At 46.7% G+C, this 19,261-nt stretch overlaps 3 protein-coding genes and 1 long non-coding RNA gene across 11 annotated transcripts in view; 1 reads left to right on the top strand and 3 right to left on the bottom strand.

Moving 5' to 3' along the window:
- Nucleotides 1–10,311, bottom strand: part of LOC310828788 (uncharacterized protein) — a 52,251-nt gene extending 41,940 nt beyond the window's left edge. Inside the window, exons 1-4 of the mRNA XM_083706634.1 lie at nt 9,731–10,311; nt 6,524–7,021; nt 6,268–6,349; nt 5,965–6,047 (exon numbers count right to left, since the gene is read on the bottom strand). Of these exons, the coding sequence (XP_083562760.1) occupies nt 5,965–6,047; nt 6,268–6,349; nt 6,524–6,940 (582 nt within the window). The 5' untranslated portion in view covers nt 6,941–7,021; nt 9,731–10,311. The remainder of the gene's footprint in view (nt 1–5,964; nt 6,048–6,267; nt 6,350–6,523; nt 7,022–9,730) is intronic.
- Nucleotides 1–19,261, bottom strand: part of LOC310828916 (uncharacterized protein) — a 42,285-nt gene that overhangs the window by 6,443 nt on the left and 16,581 nt on the right. The window contains exons 1-4 of one of the 8 annotated variants that reach the window (XM_083706976.1): nt 17,322–17,378; nt 16,124–16,200; nt 15,696–15,800; nt 12,253–13,698 (exon numbers count right to left, since the gene is read on the bottom strand). In XM_083706976.1, the coding sequence (XP_083563102.1) occupies nt 12,863–13,698; nt 15,696–15,708 (849 nt within the window). In that variant the 5' untranslated portion in view covers nt 15,709–15,800; nt 16,124–16,200; nt 17,322–17,378 and the 3' untranslated portion in view covers nt 12,253–12,862. Of the gene's footprint in view, nt 1–12,252; nt 13,699–15,695; nt 15,801–16,123; nt 16,241–17,076; nt 17,128–17,161 lie in introns of those variants that run through there. The other 7 variants (XM_083706980.1, XM_083706977.1, XM_083706972.1 and 4 more) reach the window with 7 other exon arrangements.
- LOC310828991 (uncharacterized protein) lies at nt 80–4,536 on the bottom strand. Its single transcript, XM_083707125.1, has 2 exons — nt 4,075–4,536; nt 80–2,618 (listed from the first exon to the last, which is right to left on the bottom strand). The coding sequence occupies exon 2, from the start codon at nt 2,599–2,601 to the stop codon at nt 1,795–1,797; it is 807 nt and encodes a 268-aa protein (XP_083563251.1). The 5' UTR covers nt 2,602–2,618; nt 4,075–4,536; the 3' UTR covers nt 80–1,794.
- Nucleotides 10,492–19,261, top strand: part of LOC310829114 — a 23,643-nt gene continuing 14,873 nt past the window's right edge. The window contains exon 1 of the long non-coding RNA XR_014557154.1: nt 10,492–11,833. This is a non-coding gene — a long non-coding RNA (uncharacterized lncRNA). The remainder of the gene's footprint in view (nt 11,834–19,261) is intronic.

Below are 19,261 nucleotides of genomic sequence, written 5' to 3'. Positions count from 1 at the left end.
GCAGGTTTGGGGGTGGGGTTGTAGCTGTAGGTTTTTGTATATTTTATAACTTCTCATGATTTATGTGGGTATTCTTCAGTCTGGTTGTGTGTTCTAAAGTTTTATTTATTGTTTATGACTACTTTGCCATTTAATTTATTACATTCGTATAATGACTTTCACCAGAAGATCTCAGAGTGCTTCACAGCATAAAAATACAAAATAAAAACACAAAATACATAATAAAAGCAAGAATCAATACAAAAGAATAACCACCTTCCCACAAACACATTTGAAAAGACATACAGTGGTACCTTGGTTCTCTTGAGTGTTATGCTGAGGTCTGTCCTGTTTTTGCTATTTATTTTTGCGGCTTTTGTGTTTGTGTTTTAGGGGTTGTTATTAAAAGTCTGAAATGGATTAATCCATTTTGCATTACTTTCTATGGAAAAGCGCATCTTGGTTTTGGAATGCTTTGGTTTGGGAATGGACTTCCAGAGCGGATAAAGTTTGAGAACCAAGGTACCACTGTAGATGGTTACTCACCCTTTCTGCCCCCCTAGCTAACAGTACCTTAAATGCACTATTATATTATTGTTTTGATACATGTGTACAGAACTTTTAAGTACAAGGACTGGAACACTGTGCCTAAACATGAAGCCGAAGCGCATGAATGCACAATTTCTGAGAGTCTCATGACAGAGCTAGTGTGGTATAGTGGTTAGAGTGTCAGAGTATGACTTGGCAGACCTGGGTTCAAATTCCTACTTGGCCCTGATGCTCACCAGGTGTCCTTGGGGGCCTGGCACTGCTTCACATCCTGACCAACCTCACAGGGTTATTGTGAGAACCTTGGGGGGAAGGGGGGAAGAACCTTGGGGGGGGAGGTGTATTTGAATGCAATAAATGAATTTCAGTAGGGATAAATATCAGGTTCTGCACGTAGGCAGGAATAACATGCATATACAGTGGTAACTTGAGTTACAGACGCTTCAGGTTACAGACTCCGCTTACCCAGAAATATTACCTCTGGTTAAGAACTTTGCTTCAGGATGAGAACAAAAATCGTGCAGCGGCAGCAGCGGGAGGCCCCATTAGCTAAAGTGGTACCTCAGGTTAAGAACAGTTTCAGGTTAAGAACAGACCTCTGGAATGAATTAAGTTCTTAACCTGAGGTACCACCGTACTGGAAAAGGATCAAGGGCTTGTGTAGGCCACAAGTTTGTAGTGAGTCAACAGTGAGATGCAGCAGCAAAATAAAAATCTGATGCCATTCTAGGCTGCATCATCACAGAATCATACAGTTGGCAGGAACCCCAAGAGTCTTCCAGCCCAACCCCCTGCAATGCAGGAATGTTATGCTGCACACATTCTGTCTCCACAATGGCTTTGATGCTTCTGGGGCCAAACCGTATGAACCAGAGTTCTGGATCTGCTTCATCCCTGACAAGCTGGAATGGGTGCAGAGGAGGGAGACCAAGGCGATCAAGGCTCTGGAAACAAAGACTTTGGAGAAACGGTTGAGGGAGCCGGGATGTTTATTATGGAGAAAAGGAGATGGAGAAGGAGATGTGATAGACATCTTCCAACATCGAAAGGGCTGTGCCATGGAAGGGTGCGCAAACCTGCTTTTTAAGCAAGTGGAAGGTGGAAGGACACACCAATGCATTCAAGATACAAGTAGGGGAATCTGATGAAACATCAGGAAGAACTTTCTGACAGCAAGAACTGTTTGACTGTGGAACAAACAAGTACAGGTGAGGCTGGTATCTTCTTGAATTGAAGGATTTTAAGCAAAGATTTGATGGCCATCTGTCATGAATTTTTTTGTTGAATATCCTTCATTGCAGGGGGTTGGAGAAGATGACTCTCACCGTCCAATCCAATGCAACAATCCAATGATTCAAGGGGATTCTGATTCTCCCTGCTGTGAGTTCTTTGATGGGAAGTGAGAAGTGACTCCTGACTAAAACTCTCTCCACATTCCAAGCATTTATGTGGACTCTCTCCCAGGTATGAGTTCTTTGATGGGAAGTGAGACTTCCTTTCTGAGTGAATCTTTCCACAATGCAAGCACTGATAGGGTTTCTCCCTTGTATGGATTTTTTGATGGGAAGTGACATAGGCCTTTGAACTGAAGCCCTTCCCACATTCCAAGCACTGATAAGGTTTCTCCCCTGTATGAATTATTTGATGGGTAGTGAGATGGGACCTCTGACTGAAGCGCTTTCCACATTCCAAGCACTGATATGGTTTCTCCCTTGTATGAATTCTCTCATGGATAGTGAGATGGGACCTCTGATTGAAGCTCTTCCCACAGTGCAAGCACTGGTAGGGTTTCTCCCTTGTATGAATTCTTTGATGGGAAGTGACATAGGCCTTCTTACTGAAGCTCTTCCCACATTCCAAGCACTGATAAGGTTTCTCTCCTTTATGACTCATTTGATGGGCTGTGAGATGGGCCCTCTGACGGAAGCTCTTCCCACATTCCAAGCACTGATGCTTTTTCTTCCCAGTAGGACTTCTTGGATGGGATGAGGAATGAGAGCTCTCTCCACACTCCACATATTGATAGGGGTTCTCCACTGCGTGGATTTTGTCATGGATTCGCTGGTTCTTCATTTCTAATTCATCACCACCTGCAACAAAGAGATATGGATTTTCAACATCTACATGCAGCCGATGGGAGAGATCATCAGGGGGTTTGGGCTGGGTGTTCATCAGTATGCGGATGATACCCAGCTCTACCTCTCTTTTAAATCAGAACCAGTGAGGGCAGTGAAGGTCCTGTGTGAGTGTCTGGAGGCGGTTGGAGGATGGATGGTGGTTAACTGATTGAGGTTGAATCCTGACAAGACAGAAGTACTGTTCTTGGAGGACAGGGGGTGAGTGGGTATGGAGGACTCCCTGGTCCTGAATGGGGTAACTGTGCCCCTGAAGGACCAGGTGTGCGGCCTGGGAATCATTCTGGACTCACAGCTGTCCATGGAGGTGCAGGTCAGTTCTGTGTCCATGGCAGCTGTCTACCAGCTCCACCTGGTACGCAGGCTGAGGCCCTCCCTGCCCATTGATAGTCTCACCAAAGCGGTGCATGCTCTAGTTATCTCTCGCTTAGACTACTGCAATGCACTCTATGTGGGGCTACCTTTGAAGGTGACCTGGAAAGACAAATTGCTGATCATACACTGAGCAATGGATATATGATACAACATTGAAATGGCAGCTCGGGAAAGACTGTGGAATGGAGATTTGAAGTTTACAGCATGTTATGAGTTAAAAGAACACTATAGGAAAATGATGTATAGATGGCATTTGACTCCTAGTAACTTAGCTAAAATGTACAAGACCAAATCAAATGCTGGGAATGTCAAGGGAAGGAAGGACCTTTTTCACATGTTGTGTTTCAGTTACAGATAGGTAGCCGTGTTGGTCTGCCATAGTCAAAACAAAAAAAAATTCCTTCCAGAAGCACCTTAAAGACCAACTAAGTTAGTTCTTGGTATGAGCTTTTGTGTGTGTATCTGAAGAAGTGTGCATGCACACGAAAGCTCATACCAAGAACTAACTTAGTTGGTCTTTAAGGTGCTACTGGAAGGATTTTTTTTTTGTTTTGACATGTTGTGTTTGTGTAAGATAGTAAAAGTCTTCGGGGAAATGATTTATAACGAGTTGAACAAAAATGCTGAAAATAATCTTTGTTAAAAAACTGGAAGCTTCCCTTTCAGGTATAATGGGGGGAAAGGTACCCAAAGATGAGGGGGGAAACCTGTATATGTATGCTACAACAGCTGCCTGAAAGGTATAGGCCCAAGATGGAAAGAAAAAGCAGTACCAACAAAAGCCGATTTGCAATTTAAAAAGGCTCCCTTTACCTTTATAAGAATGAAGCCTCCTTTTAAAAGGTTTGGGCAGTTCAGACCAGCCTGATCTCTGTTTAAGGAAGTACATTCCCAGACCAAACAGTCCTCCATTCAAGGTGACTTGTGGAGGTGTTGGAAGCCCAGCTGCTGAAGGCAGCGCTATTGAGCTCCCTCACAATAGAGATATATGTATGGAATTGCAAAACAGATCTCATGATGCAACTAGGAGTCTTACTGAGAGAGGCCAGGATACCACGATTCTCCTCTGTAACCTCCTTATGCAGAGCTCTCTGGGCAGGATCCAGCAACGCCCACTCCTCCGCCGTGAAACAAACAGCGACATCTTCAAAGCACACTAGACCCTAAAAGGAAATAAAAAGGTCCATATTTGCAATGTATTTCATGTTCAGGCAATGGTCATTCTTGCCGTGGTTACCAGATGAGTTATAAATTATTTGTTTCCTGACTGTACAGGTTAAGCAGAGCCATTCCTGGGGTCACAGGTTCTGTCTGTCTTGTGATCAAAGAGATCTTTGCAAAAACCCTTCCCCAGAACTAATCTACTTTTGGACACACCCACCACATGTGTCGGCAGTGCTATTTTTCAGGAAAGGAGGTATCAGAACTTAACAGGAACATTTCCTTTGTTCTCTTATAAAGGTAAAAAAAGGCAAATGACCCCTGGACGTTTAAGTCCAGTCAAAGGCGATTGTGGGGTTGTGGCACTCATCTCACTTTTCAGGCCGAGGGAGCTGGTGGTTCTCCACAGACTGCTTTCCGGGACATGTGGCCAGCATGAGTAAACCGCTTCTGGTGCAACGGAACATCGTGAGGAGTGCCAGAGCCCACTCTTATAATGCCAGTGGTGCCCACCTGAAAGGTTACATTACTCAGTTCCAGCAAGCTGCCACTCAAGAAAGGGTGTCGGTGTGTCATACTGGTACACCCTCTCCAACACATGGGAGAACTTTTTGAGTTTATATAGGCTAGGCATCTAGGTGTTAAGTACCAACCGTGCCTAATTTTAAGGGCTCTTTCGCTGGTTGTTGCTGATCTAGATTTATATGGCACTTTTGTCCAATTTTTCAATTATTTATTCTTCTTTTTTGTTCTGTAATTGCCCCTTCCATGAATTTTGCCTCCGTTTCTTATACAGTTGGTATTCTGGCTGTGCTTAATTTTTTATTCTTATTTCTGAAGGGGAGGATTATATACAAACAAGAGAAAAATTATTTGATTTGTTTATTGGGGGTACAACTTTCTCCTGCTTTGCTTTTAATACCAGTTATAATTGCTATATTTCTGTTCTCGCTTAATCTCGTGGCTAAGAGCCTACATAGCCCTACAGATAGAGCTCCCGTAAGGAGCTAAATAGAGACACATCCATCACAACTTGGGTCCCGTTGTAAAACCAGGGCACAATCACACTGCTTGAAGTGTATGTTATTAGAGTCCCTCAAGGTCAGAGCAAGCATTTGGCCAATTGTGCATGATGAACTTTGAATTTTGAGGCCTCAAAAATGATTTCTGCGTCAACCCATGGGCGTTGAGATCCATTCCCCCGCTGCCACAGCAGCACCTCTCCTTGTTGGAGGGAGGGAGTCATGTTCTGTCTGGCCACCCAAGTTCACAGCTAGGCTCCCCTCACTCGTCCGCTGACTTCAGCCCAGGGTTGGAGGGGATCCAATGCAAAACATCGGATAAGTCTGAGTTCTTCGATGCGTTATCCCTCGCCTTGTTGTTGTTGTTCCCAAGGGTCCTGACTTGCCTCAGGTCCTTGGTTCCCTGCTGCCCTGCATTCAGAACAGAGGCAATCAGGCCTTTAAGCAGTGAGTCGGTGCCACCGTATTAGATGGCTTGCTAACTGCTGAGAAGCCGATTTTAGTGCCCAGTGATAAATATAAAAATGAAACTGCAAGGACTGAGAAATAACACTAGTGTCATTCAGAAGGTTAGCCAAGGTGAGGTGACTGTTCCTTATTCTCAGCAGATAAACATTATGGGATGGCATTTTCTGAAGAGCTGCTGTGACAGAAGCAAAGAGATGCAGAGAAACTTGTTCTGTCTCAGAAACGCCCTGTCTCTCAACCCCCACCTCTTTCCCCCCATAGCTCCTTCCCCCTACCTGATCTGGTTCCTCAGCCGCTGCTTCCCCTCCACCAGGATGAAGAGATGGAGGAGGAGGTCTTGCCGGCATCCTCCTTTCACCTGCGAGAGACAAAGGGAAGTGGGGAGACAGGAGTGCAGGATGCTTCTCTCAGGGGTGCATTCAGGCGTTTGACCCCATTTCATATTATGTTAAAATACATCTCCTCTTATTTTGATTCTTGGACCCATGTGTCTTCCCCAAAACACTGAAAGAACCTACAGATTAGTTTGAGAATTGCCAGAATGTGACCACACAGAGGAAAAACTCCTTCCTCCTTACCCAGCGGCCCCCCTCTGGTGTCTAACGAAGTCCTCTCTGCCTCAGAGGAATCTGGTCCCTTTTCTGCCAACAGATCCCTTTCCTGAAAGAGCAACAAGAAATTGTAATAGAGAATATGGAGATGGGTTTGAGAAGGAATGGCTGGGGCAAAAACTTGAGGGGTATCCAATGTCATTCCAAAAAAAGGATGGGATTTAGGGATATCTTCTCCCTCCTTGGAGCCCCTTGGGAGCATCCAGAGGAAAGTCTCTCTCACCTGCTTCTTCTCCACCTGCTTCCTCTCCTCTGCCTGACTCAGGAGGAAACCTTCGGCCAGAGCCACTGCCTGGGAACTGGTCTCTGCTCCGCATTCCCTCACCCAGCTCTCCATCTCCGCTGGAAGGACAGCCAGGAACTGCTCCAAGATCACCAGGTCCAGCATCTCAGCTTTCGTGTGCCTTTCTGGCTTCAGCCACTGGTGGCAAAGGTGGTAGAGTCGGCTGCAAACCTCACGGGGTCCTTTGACTTGCAGATAGCAGAACCAGCTGAACTGCCGGCTCTGTGCCTCTGAGCGAAGGGTGTCCTCCTCTCCCAGGATCTTCTGCACAGAGCTTTCCCAGAATCCCATACTGCTCCCCTTTTCCATGGCCTGGCCTCTTCCTGCTCCAGGGCCAGCTGAGTCCTGCTCATCCATCTGTGCTCTCAGGAAGCCTCCAAGAGACAGGAAGGATCCCCTTGGTCCTATTCCAAGTTCTGTTCGTCCAAATTAGAGGCGCTAGAAAATCCAACAAAGAAAAAAGTAATGCTCCTGCCCTCCTAGAAGGAAAGTGACCATCCCAGGTGTGCAGGAAAGTGAAATGAATCAGCCTGGTTGATCCTGCCTGCAAGTGTTTGCAGTCAAGGAATAAAGTCAGAACGGTGAGTGACAAGTGAGTCATTTGTACCAAATGTAACGTGGAAACCAGGCTATAGTGAGGAGTTCCCACCTCCTCAAGACAAACTACTGAGATGGGGTCCTTTTTCCCTTGTTCTGAGGGCCAGATCCTCATCTGGGAAACGCCCTGAGGGCCAAGTGGGTCAGGCCAAAGGACAGAACTCAAAAGCAGGTAAAGTAGTACCTACCTTCTTTCTGTGATTGTAAGTTGTTTTAAACGCTTTTCAATGTTGTGTTTTAATCCTGAAATATGCCCTGGGAATTCAGGATGGTGGCTGTGTCATTAATAATGTGACACAGCAGAATCCCCACATCTGCGTGGGGTACTTCTGGATCCAACAAAGTCCCTTGAGTGGGTGAGGCCAAAGGACAGAATTCAGAAACAGGTAAAGTAGGACCTACCTTCTTTATTTAAAATTTTAAAAGATGATGCTGTTAAGGTGCTACACTCAATATGCCAGCAAGTTTGGAAAACTCAGCAGTGGCCAGAGGATTGCAGAAGATCAGTCTACATCCCAATCCCAAAGAAGGGCAGTGCCAAAGAATGCTCCAACTACCACACAATTGCACTCATTTCACACGCTAGCAAGGTTATGCTTAAAATTCTACAAGGAAGGCTCAAGCAGCATGTGGACCGAGAACTCCCAGAAGTGCAAGCTGGATTTAGAAGAGGCAGAGGAACCAGAGACCAAATTGCAAACATGCGCTGGATTATGGAGAAAGCTGGAGAGTTCCAGAAAGACATCTACTGCTTCATTGACTATGCAAAAGCCTTTGACTGTGTCGACCACAGCAAACTATGGCAAGTTCTTAAAGAAATGGGAGTGCCTGATCACCTCATCTGTCTCCTGAGAAATCTCTATGTGGGATAAGAAGCTACAGTTAGAACTGGGTATGGAACAACTGATTGGTTCAAAATTGGGAAAGGAGTACGGCAAGGCTGTATATTGTCTCCTTGCTTATTTAACTTATTGTTGTTGTTTAGTCGTTTAGTCGTTTCCGACTCTTCGTGACCCCATGGACCAGAGCACACCAGGCACCCCTGTCTTCCACTGTTTCCCGCAGTTTGGTCAGACTCATGTTTGTAGCTTCGAGAACACTGTCCAACCATCTTGTCCTCTGTCGTCTCCTTCTTCTTGTGCCCTCAATCTTTCCGAATTCATCATGTGAAAGGCTGGGCTGGATGAATCCCAAGCCGGAATTAAGATCGCCGGAAGAAATATCAACAACCTCAGATATGCAGATGACACAACCTTGATGGCAGAAAGTGAGGAGGAATTAAAGAACCTTTTATTGAGGGTGAAAGAGGAGAGCGCAAAATATGGTCTGAAGCTCAACATCAAAAAAATGAAGATCATGGCCACTGGTCCCATCACCTCCTGGCAAATAGAAGGGGAAGAAATGGAGGCAGTGAGAGATTTTACTTTCTTGTGCTCCATGATCACTGCAGATGGTGACAGCAGCCACACAATTAAAAGACGCCTGCTTCTTGGGAGAAAAGCAATGACAAAGCTAGACAGCATCTAAAAAAGTAGAGACATCACCTTGCCAACAAAGGTCCGTATAGTAAAAGCTATGGTTTTCCCAGTAGTGATGTATGGAAGTGAGAGCTGATCGCCGAAGAATTGATGCCTTTGAATTATGGTGCTGGAGGAGACTCTTGAGAGTCCCATGGAATGCAAGAGGATCAAACCTCTCCATTCTTAAGGAAACCAGCCCTGAGTGCTCACTGGAAGGACAGATCCTGAAGCTGAGGCTCCAGTACTTTGGCCACCTCATGAGAAGAGAAGACTCCCTGGAAAAGACCCTGATGTTGGGAAAGATGGAGGGCACAAGAAGGGGACGACGGAGGACAAGATGGTGGGAGAGTGTTCTCGAAGCTACCAGTATGAGTTTGACCAAACTGCGGGAGGCAGTGGAAGACAGGAGTGCCTGGCGTGCTCTGGTCCAGTGGGCCACGAAGAGTCGGACACGACTAAACGATTAAATAACAACCTTCTTTCTGTGATTGCAAAGGTTGTGTTTTAATTCTGAAATTTGCCCTGGGAATTCAGGAGGGTGGCTGTGTAATTAATAATGTGACACAGCAGAACCCCCACATCTGCGTGGGGTACTTCTGGATCCAACATAGTCCCTTGAGTGTCCGCTTCAACATCCCACTAGTGGCCAGGGGACTCCATGCTCTGCTTCTGGTGGGATATTTGCAATGCCCTCCATGCGGAGCTGCGCTTGAAGATGACTTGGAAAGCTGGGACCAAATTATGGGCTGGCTTCCCTCTCTGTATTCACGGCATTTCTATCCACCTTTCCCCCCATGGGCTCCAAAAGGCAGCCATGGGTCCAGCTCATCCGTATCCTGACCAGCCTTTGAGTGGAGATTCCTGCACTGCTCATGTTTGGTCCAGATGACTCTCGTGGTTCCCTCCTCACCCTAGAATTCTGAAATTCAGTTCGACCACCCCCTTGATCCTTTGCAGAGAGGACCCTCTGCTCCCTTATTTGGGGGGTCCCCCTCCCCCCAAAGCTCCCCAGGCAAGAAGAGAGACTCACTCGATGCAGAAGGCGCCTCCGAAGAGACAACAGCTGCCTCCTCTGACAGGAAGGGGCTGGGGAGGGCGGGGTTTGGACTCTGGAGGACCCGCCCCCGCCTTCATTTCTAGTCCTCTCTAGGAATCCAGCTCAGTTCCTCTTAACCCGGCTGAAAGAATCCGATGAAATCTCGTTGGAACAAATCTCACGTCAACATTTCACGAGCCATTTCCTCCCTGGGTTGTTTTCTCTCTTCTTCTCTTTGCCTGCCCCTCCCTTCTCCCCCAGCAATGAGGGCCAAGTCCCAGGCGCCTTTCCATCTCCGGGGAGACAGAGCTCAGCCCCCCTCAGAGCCACAGTTCCAGAAAGCGGCAGGGATGCAATACTAAGCAGTGGGTCGGGGGCCGAGTCTGGTGCTGCAGTCCCTCAGAAACGCCACCAGGGGGCTGGAGCCTCTCTCTGATTGGCTACCGAGACTGCCAGCCAGAGGCGGGGGCGGAACCAGCCCTTTTGGCGGGGAAATGAGAGGCGCCTTTTCTGAGGAAGTTTTGAGGCTGGAGCTGAGATGGGAGAAAGGAATAATAATAATAATAATAATAATAATAATAATAATAATAGGAAGAAGAAGAGGAGGAGGAGGAGGAGGAAGAAGAAGAAGACGTCAGAGAGGCTGTGTCTGAGGGAGCAGTGGAGAAGTGGCTCTGGTCTGGGTGGAAGATCCGCCCTGAGGAGAATCTCTATGGCCAGAAGAAGGAGCCTGGCAGCTGAGCGAGGAAGAGGGGCTAGGGGGGAAAGGGAGGCTGAGTCTGGGGGTAGACAGGCTCTGGGGGTCTCCTTCCAGGCCGGAGGGGAGAGAAAGAAGAGGGACGAGGGATCCCCTGGGTCTGGCGCACAAAATAAAACGCCTCAGGAGGGACATTGCTGAGAGGGAGGGAGACTGAGGAAAAGGAACATGGTCTGGGTCAAAAGGATTTAACAGCCACACCTCCATAACTAAGGAAAGGAGCGAGAGAGAAGTACCAGAAACTGATCTGAGTATTTTCCCACCTCATCTAGAAACAGGAACATCTATTTACCTGAAGTGTAACAGCTCATTTTAGCAGCTGAAGTTTAAGGAAAGGTGTGCATATGCTACTGGTCTACCTTATAGGAATGTTATAAAAGTTTGTTTTTATGGAGCACTTTGAAAAACGCTTCAGAATGTACCATGCAGAGGTGATTTCTCTCCCATGTTGTGCCCACCCCCTCCTGCTCCCTCTTCCCTCTGCATTCAAGGGGCACAGATGGACCTTTCACCAACCCCCCTCTTAGTCCCACTGCCACCCCAGAACTCTGACCTGAACACTTCACCCCCAACGTAGCGAAGAATGAGGTGTGAGGTGGAGTACAACTGATTTATTAAAAATAAACACTAATTTAAAGATAACTTGGTGTAGATGTTAGGGCTGCCATAAGTCCAGAATTTCCTGGATCTTAGATAAATCAATAAAAAAAATCATGCTATTTTGGCATTGTCATAAAATGGGGGGAGGGTCCTTTAAAAAGCACAACAATGTTAGGGTCTTCCTAAAAAATGCTCAACAGCTTTCAGGGTGTCCTGGTTTTTACTTTTTGAAATATGGCAACCCTAACGTAAGTGTATGGTTTCAAATCTTCCAGTCTTTTCTTTTCTTATTTTATTACTATTGTAAAAATGGAATTTACAAGGGTATTCCTATAGTACTGATTTCAACCTCCAACTGTTAGGGCTGCCATAAGTCCAGATTTTCCTGGATCTTGGCATTGTCATAAAATGGGGGGGTGGTCCTAAAAAAAGCACAACAATGTTGAGGTCTTCCTAAAAAATGCTCAACAGCTTTCGGGGTATCCTGGTTTTTACATTTTGAAAATAATAATAATAATAATAATAATAATAATAATAATAATAATTTATTTGTACCCCGCACATCTGGCTGGGTTTCCTCAGCCACTCTGGGCGGCTTCCAACAAAGACCAAAAATACACTAATAAGTGTATGGTTTCAAATCTTCCAGTTTTTTCTTTTCTTTCTTTTCTTACTTTATTACTATTGTAAAAATGGATATTACAAGGGTATTCCTATAGTACTGATTTCAACCTCCAACTGTTTCCTTGCAGGCTTTCTCCACCGGCCTGAGGCCCGGGCCCCTCATCCTGGCTGTGAGTCCTAAGACCTTCTCCTGCCTTGCAGGCCTTTTCCCATGTAGGAAAGTCCAGACTGACTCCAGCTACAAAAGCTGGGGCCGCTGAACAAACTCTTGGGCTTAGCAGGTTTGTTGTTGCTACAGGTTTTTCTATCTTTATTTTAGATCTTCTCATGATTCATGTGGCTATTCTCCAGTGTGACTGTGTATTTTAATGTTTTATTTATTGCTTATGACCATTTTGCTATTTATTTATTTAATCTATTACATTTGTATGACGTCTTTCATCCGAAGATCTCAGAGTATTTCACAACATAAAGATGCAAAATAAAAACACAAAATATGCAATAAAAGAAACAATAACCCCTTCCCACAAACACATTTGAAAGAACATAGATTTCATTAGAAAGGACATAGGTTTAATTAAGCAAAGCTTTGGTTTGATGTTGTTACACAAGCGTGATTCCCAATTCTCAGCTGCAACACCCCGAAACTCACTTTTTCTGCCTCCTTAGCTAACAGTAATTTAAATGCACTATTATTATTTTGATCCCATGTGTACACAACTTTAAATACAAGCACCAGAACACTGTGCCTAAACTTAAAGAGACGCATATGCCTGCACACTTTCCAAGAGACTCATGACAGAGCTAGTGTGGTATAGTGGTTAGAGTGTCAGAATACGACTTGGCAGACCTGGGTTCAAGTCCCTACTTAGCCATGATGCTCACTGGGGGACCAGGCACTCCTTCACATCTTTCAATATGCAAAGGGCCGTGCCATGGAAGATGGAGCAAACTTGGTTTCTCCTACTCTGGTGGAAGGAGGACCCAAACCAATGGATTTAAGGTAGAAGGAAGGAGATTCTGACTAAACATCAGGAAGAACTTTCTAGCAGCAGGAACTGTTCGACTGTGAAAGAAAGTAGTTCAGGTGGTGTGGGACACTCCTGAATTGGAAGGTTTTTAAGCAAAGGTTTGATGGCCATCTGTCATGAACTCTTTTGTTGAAAATCCTTCATTGCAGGGGGTTGGAGAAGATGACTCTCACCATCCAATCCAATGCAACAATTCAATGATTCTTGGGGAATCTGATTCTCCCCGCTGTGAGTTCTTTGATGGGAAGTGAGAAAGGACTCCTGACTAAAACACTCTCCACATTCCAAGCATTTATATGGTCTCTCCATTGTATGAATTATTTGATGGGAAATGAGATGGGAGTCCTGACAAAAAGTCCTTCCACATTCCAAGCATTTATGTGGACTCTCCCAGCTATGAGTTCTTTCATGGGAAGTGAGACTTCCCTTGTGACTGAATCTCATTCCACACTCCAAGCACTGAAACGGTTTCTCCCCTGTATGGGTTCTTTGATGGGAAATGAGATTATATTTCCAGTTGAAGCTCTTTCCACATTCCAAGCAATGATAAGGATTCTCCCCTGTGTGAATTATTTGATGGGAAGTGAGCTTGGCCCTTTCCTTGAAGCTCTTTCCACATTCCAAGCACTGGTAAGGTTTCTCCCCTGTATGAATTCTCTGATGGGTAGTGAGATTGGCCTGCTGATTGAAGCTCTTTCCACATTGCACACACTTGTATGGTTTCTCCCCTGTATGAATTCTCTCATGGACAGTGAGGTGAGCCCTCCAACCAAAGCTCTTTCCACATTCCAAGCACTGGTAGGGTTTCTTCCCAATGGGATTCTTCTGATGGGAAGTTGAATGGGAGCTTTGGCTGAAGCTCTTTGCACACTCCAAATTTTTATATGGTTTCTCCTCTGTGTGGATTTCGTCATGGTCTCCCTTGTCCTCCATTTCCAGTTCATCACCCCCTGCAACAAAGAGAGAGATGAATTAGAGGCTTAGCAAGAAATGGAGCCCCCCCCCAATTATTGAACAATGGTCCTTAACGCTTGTGAGAGAGGAAGAACAGAAGGGAGATAGATGGGAGGTCTTACTTCAGGGTTCATTGAATTGTTTGACTGGCATTCAGGGGCATCTTTATGGGAACCTGAGATTCTAAAAGCCTGGCTCTTTTCTGGCATGGATTTTGGGATGGATTTTGTTTGGTCCAATCATGGAATCTGCTCCATCTCTAATGTCAGTCATCTCTTTGGTGAACCAAAAGGGACAGAAGTGGTGACTTCCAAGGTGGGGGAGGCTGGCTAGTTCTTGGCTGTTGCCACTCTGCCAGCAGAGATTCTTATGTGATGATTTATGACAGCCAGGGTAAATATACCAGTATCACACTCTCCCTTTGAAGACAGAGTTTGGATTTGATATCCCACTTTATCATTACCCAAAGGAGTCTCAAAGCAGCTCACAAATCTCCTTTTCCTTCCTCCCCCACAACAAACACTCTGTGAGGTGAGTGGGGCTGAGAAGAAGAGTTTGAAGAAGAGTTTGAATTTGATATCCCGCTTTATCACTACCCTAAGGAGTCTCATTTTGAATTATGGTGCTGGAGGAGACTCTTGAGAGTCCCATGGACTGCAAGAAGATCAAACGTATCCATTCTTAAGGAAATCAGCCCTGAGTGCTCACTGGAAGGACAGATCCTGAAGCTGAGGCTCCAAGACTTTGGCCACCTCAGGAGAAGAGAAGACTCCCTGGAAAAGACCCTGATGTTGGGAAAGATGGAGGGCACAAGGAGAAGGGGACGACGGAGGACGAGATGGTGGGACAGTGTTCTGGAAGAGACCAGCATGAGTCTGACCAAACTGCGGGAGGCAGTGGAAGACAGGAGGGCCTGGTGTACTCTGGTCCAGTGGGTCACGAAGAGGCAGACACGACTAAACAACTAAACAACAAGGAGTCTCAAAGCGGCCAACATTCTCCTTTCCCTTCCTCCCCCACAACAAACACTCTGTGAGGTGAGTGGGGCTGAGAGACTTCAGAGAAGTGTGACTGGCCCAAGGTCACCCAGCAGCTGCATGTGGAGGAGTGGAGACGCGAACCCGGTTCCCCAGATTACGAGTCTATCGCTCTTAACCACTACACCACACTGGCTCTCTAGGGAGATGAATCGGGAGATAAATTGGGGGTGAACCTCGCATGCTTTGTTTTCTGGGGATTTCAGCATAGAATATAATGAAAATCAAACTAAATAAAAATAAAACAGAGTGGATAAGTAGGAAAAGAAAGTAAATTGGATAAATAGAAGATGAAGAAAAAGGAAAAGAAAAGAAAAACACAAAGCCCTCTAACAAGGGTGTATCTTCACTATTATTCTGGAGCAGAGGAATGGAGGAGCCATGGGCTGAAACAGTAAGAAACATTCTGTGATGGCAGAGAGAGAGCTGGGAGAAAAAGGATCTTTCGTTCAAGCTGAAGTAAACTCAGGGGGGAAACCACCAAGCAGCTGGTGACTCCTCTGGGGGGGGGGGGGAGGAGAGTAATTGGAAGGACTTTTCTTCCTAGATTAAGGTGAGGCATCATGGCCAACAAGAGATGGGATTGGGTACAAATTAATGAACATATAATAAAGGATTATAGATTATTATCCTAATAAGGAACACGCATTCTACAGGACTGGAGGAAGAATTTTCCTGATAGCTAGTGAGAATAAGAATCGGAGTGTTTGCATGCAAAGGAAAATGAACGAACCTGAGTTGTCTGGGCAAACACCACCTAGCAGAATGAGGAATAGCTGGGTATTGTCTTGCAATACAGCTGGATAGCCCTCCATTCAAGGTGAGCTGTGGGGTGTGAGAATCCCAGGTGCTGTAGGTGGCGCTGTTCACCCCCATCAAAATCTGGGATGTTCCTCACATGGATAGATTAGTAAGGAATTTCAAAAAAGATATTAAGATCCAACAGGGAGCCTTACCAAGAGCGGCCATGATCCCACAATTCTCCTTTATGCAGAGCTCTCTGGTTAGGACCCAGCAACACCTGGGAAAGGAACAGCGACGTCTTCAAAGGACAGTGAACTCTTTAAAAGAGAGAGAAAAAGGTCCTCCTCTTAGCCAGTATAATGATTATATTACCACAAATTATTTTGCTCTTTTCTTCCTGTTCCTGCTGTGCTGTTTTAATGGATGCTTCTTTTAACATCTTAATGGAATTATTTTATTTTGTGTTTTGTTCTGTGCATTGTTCTGTGTAGGTGGAGAACTCACCCAATGCCCTAAAACAACGTCAAGGGGCAGTTTTGACAGAAGCCAAGAGGAAGAGGCGAGAAATTCCTGGGACTCCAGAGGAACCCTGGCTGCCCCACCCCTCCGCCTCTTTCCCCACAAGGCTGCTTTCCCCTACCTGAGCTGCTTCCACAGTCACTGGTCCACCACCAAGGAAAGATGGATGAGGAGGTCTTGCCAGCAACCTTATATCACCTGCAAGAGACAAAGGTAAGTGGGAAGCCAGTGTAGTGTCTGGATAAAGGGAAGTAATAGCAGCATTCTATACTGCTTGGTCAGACCACACACGGAATACTTTAGACACACATGGACAACAATTTCGGAAGGATGTGGACAAGCTGGAACATGTGCAGAGGAGGATAGCCAAGATGATCAAAGGTCTGGAAGCCAAGCCATATGAGGAATGGTTGAGATGGGGAAAGAGGAACCTGAGAGGAGGGGAATTGGCTCGTGGCTTCAAGGAGCTTCTGTCTAAGTATCTGAGGGTAAGGGGTGTTCAAGAATGGAACAGCCTCCCTGCGAAGGCTGGTGGACTCTCCTTCCATGGAGATTTCTAAAGCGTCATGGATGCTTTAGTGGTGATTCTTGCAATGCAGGGAGGTGGACTAGATGACTGCCAGGGTCCCTTCCCACTCTACAATTCTGTGATTCTATGACAGTCTCATTTGCTGAGTGCCCTCTGATTTGGGGGGTGTTGGGCTGTCGTGGATGGGGTGGCGCTGTAGTCTAAACCACAGAGCCTCTTGAGCTTGCCGATTGTAAGGTCGGAGGTTCGAATCTGCGTGCCAGGCTGAGCTCCCATTGCTCTGTCCCAGCTCCTGCCAACCTAGCAGGGTTGAAAGCAAGTAGATAAATAGGTACCACTGCAGCAGGAAGGGAAATGGCGTTTCCATGCGCTCTGGCACTCATCACGGTGTCCTGTGGCGCCAGAAGCGGTCTAGTCCTGCTGGCCACCTGACCCTGAATCCTGACTGGACCAACGCCGGCTCCCTCAGGCTGAAATCAGCGCTGAGAGCCACACCTCAAAGTTGAATTCGACTGGACTGAACCGTCCAGGGGTCCTTGACCCACCTGTACCTCAGCTTGTCTGGCTCCTTCATGCAGAATTTTGTGGGTACCCCAGGAAGTTGGCACAACAAGGAACATCTTTTCATACCTGCGGCGAACTCGCCTCCCGCTCTGGTTTTCAGAAAAGAAGGGGCCAGGACCCTCTGCTCCCTCACTTGGGGGTCCCACGCTGCATGGATAGGGAAGACCCCCAATGCACCCTCCCCTTCTCCCCAATTCACCCTCTGGGGAAGGGAGAGGAGGCTCACCAGATCCCAGAAGAGAGCGGGCAGATCCCTTCCTCTCCAGCAAGGAAGGCACTGCGGAGGGAGGGGCTTTGGCTTGGGAGGACCAGCCTGCTTCCCCTTCTTTTCCTGTCTGCTCTAGGAATGCAGCTCAGCTCCTCTTAACCCTTGGCCAGCCAATCTCCTTTTTTTGTTCTTTTAATCCTTTGGTCCAGGGTGATGGATGTACAGATGGATCCAGCTACAAAGGTTGAGACTTCTGATCAGTCTCTTGGACTTAGCAGTTTGTGCCTGTCCATTCTTCATAGCAATTCCCTTCCTTCTACCCCAGTAATAGGGTGTTGCAGGAATTTATATATAGGTTTCGGAGGTGTTTGCCCCTCCAGCAGATATCATGCACATGCAGCCCACTACCAAAATCAGCACAATCACTTTTGTGACTTGTCCCCACAAAACACTTCATCACAGTTTCTTCCTATCTATTCAAAGAGCCTTTGCTGCACGATACCAAATGTAAGAATTCACTGATCAATGTATCTATGTACTGGCTCACTGGGGAAACTTCAGAAATTCATCTAGACCTGTGAGCTCAGCTCCTCAGCAGCCCCTCTGCCTGAGGGATAATCCCTGGCCTCCTGATACCTGAGGGCCAGACAGGAAACCATTCCAGAAAGAAAAAACCCAGATGAAGACAAAAGGGTGGGATTGACTCGGCTGGGAAACAGGGAAATGTAAAGATCTCTTTAGTTCCACTTGATGGGTGTTTGGTGGAGGGCAAGGGGAACCATGGGGCAGGGTCCAGGATGCTCAGATTATGGTCACCAGACCTCCCCTTTCATGATGTCACCATGATGTATTAGTGATGTACAGTGGTGCCCCGCAAGACGAAGGCCTCGCAAGACGAAAAACCCGCTAGACGAAAGGGTTTTCCGTTTTGGAGGCGCTTCGCAAAACGAATTTCCCTATGGGCTTGCTTCGCAAGAAGAAATCTCCGGGGACCTCTTTTAAATGCTAGCGGTGGGGAGCAAAGCCTTTCCCCCCCCCCTCCGGCCTTCAGAAGAGGTCCAGGAAGGCCGGCGGGGGCTGAAACGCTTTGCTCCCCACCGCCAGCATTTTAAAAGCAGTCCGGGATAGCAGGGAAGCGCTTCCCGCTATCCTGGACGGCTTTTGAAGGCAGGCGGGGGGAGCAAAGACTTTTGCTCCCCCCGCCGGCCTTCAGAAGAGGTCCAGGACCTCTTCTGAAGGTGGGCGGGGGGTGAAAGTCTTTGCTCCCCCCTGCCTGCCTTCCCGGGAGAGCGGAGAAACGCAGCGTGTTTCTCCGCTTTCCCGGACGGCTTTTGAAGGCAGGCGGCGGGGGGGGGGAGTAAAGACTTTCGCCCCCCACCGGCCTTCAGAAGAGGTCGGGGGACAGACTGTCCCCGGACCTGGTCTGAAGGCGGTTTCCATAGGAACGCATTAATTGATTTTTAATGCATTCCTATGGGAAACCGTGCTTCGCAAGACGAAAAACTCGCAAGACGAAAAGACTTGCGGAACGAATTAATTTCGTCTTGCGAGGCACCACTGTAGTTTTTTGAGGAGTGTAACATAGGGATTAGCAGCTAAAAAAAGTTTGGGTTCTCTTTTGTTCGGGTGCTCTGGCAGTGCCCACACCTCCCTGCACCATCTTCCCACTTTTATTCACGGAGCCTTTCACCAAACACCCCCTTGATTCCCAGTGCCACCCCAGAGAACTCCTATCTGAACACTTCTCCCCCAACATACCAAGGAATGACGTGTCTGGTGCAGTATAACCGTTTTATTAAAAAATAAAAATGGAAGTTCAAGGTAACTTTGTGTACATAAGCATGTGCTTTCAGATATGCCTGTTACTTTTATTTTATTAAAACTGTAAAAGGTGGATTTATTATGCTGTTCCTATTCTACTGATCTAGCCAACCCTCCTTCACAACTCCCACCACTCT

This window comes from Podarcis gaigeae (genome assembly GCF_964106915.1).
Source record: "Podarcis gaigeae genome assembly, chromosome: 13".
Taxonomy (NCBI): Eukaryota; Metazoa; Chordata; class Lepidosauria; order Squamata; family Lacertidae; genus Podarcis; species Podarcis gaigeae.
The sequence above is the reverse complement of the archived record's forward strand: the minus strand, read 5'-3'. Positions and strand labels throughout refer to the sequence as shown.

What these genes read in the sequence shown, in the direction of transcription:
- LOC310828991 (XM_083707125.1), bottom strand. Translation starts at nt 2,601, where the DNA reads ATGAAGAACCAGCGAATCCATGACAAAATCCACGCAGTGGAGAACCCC.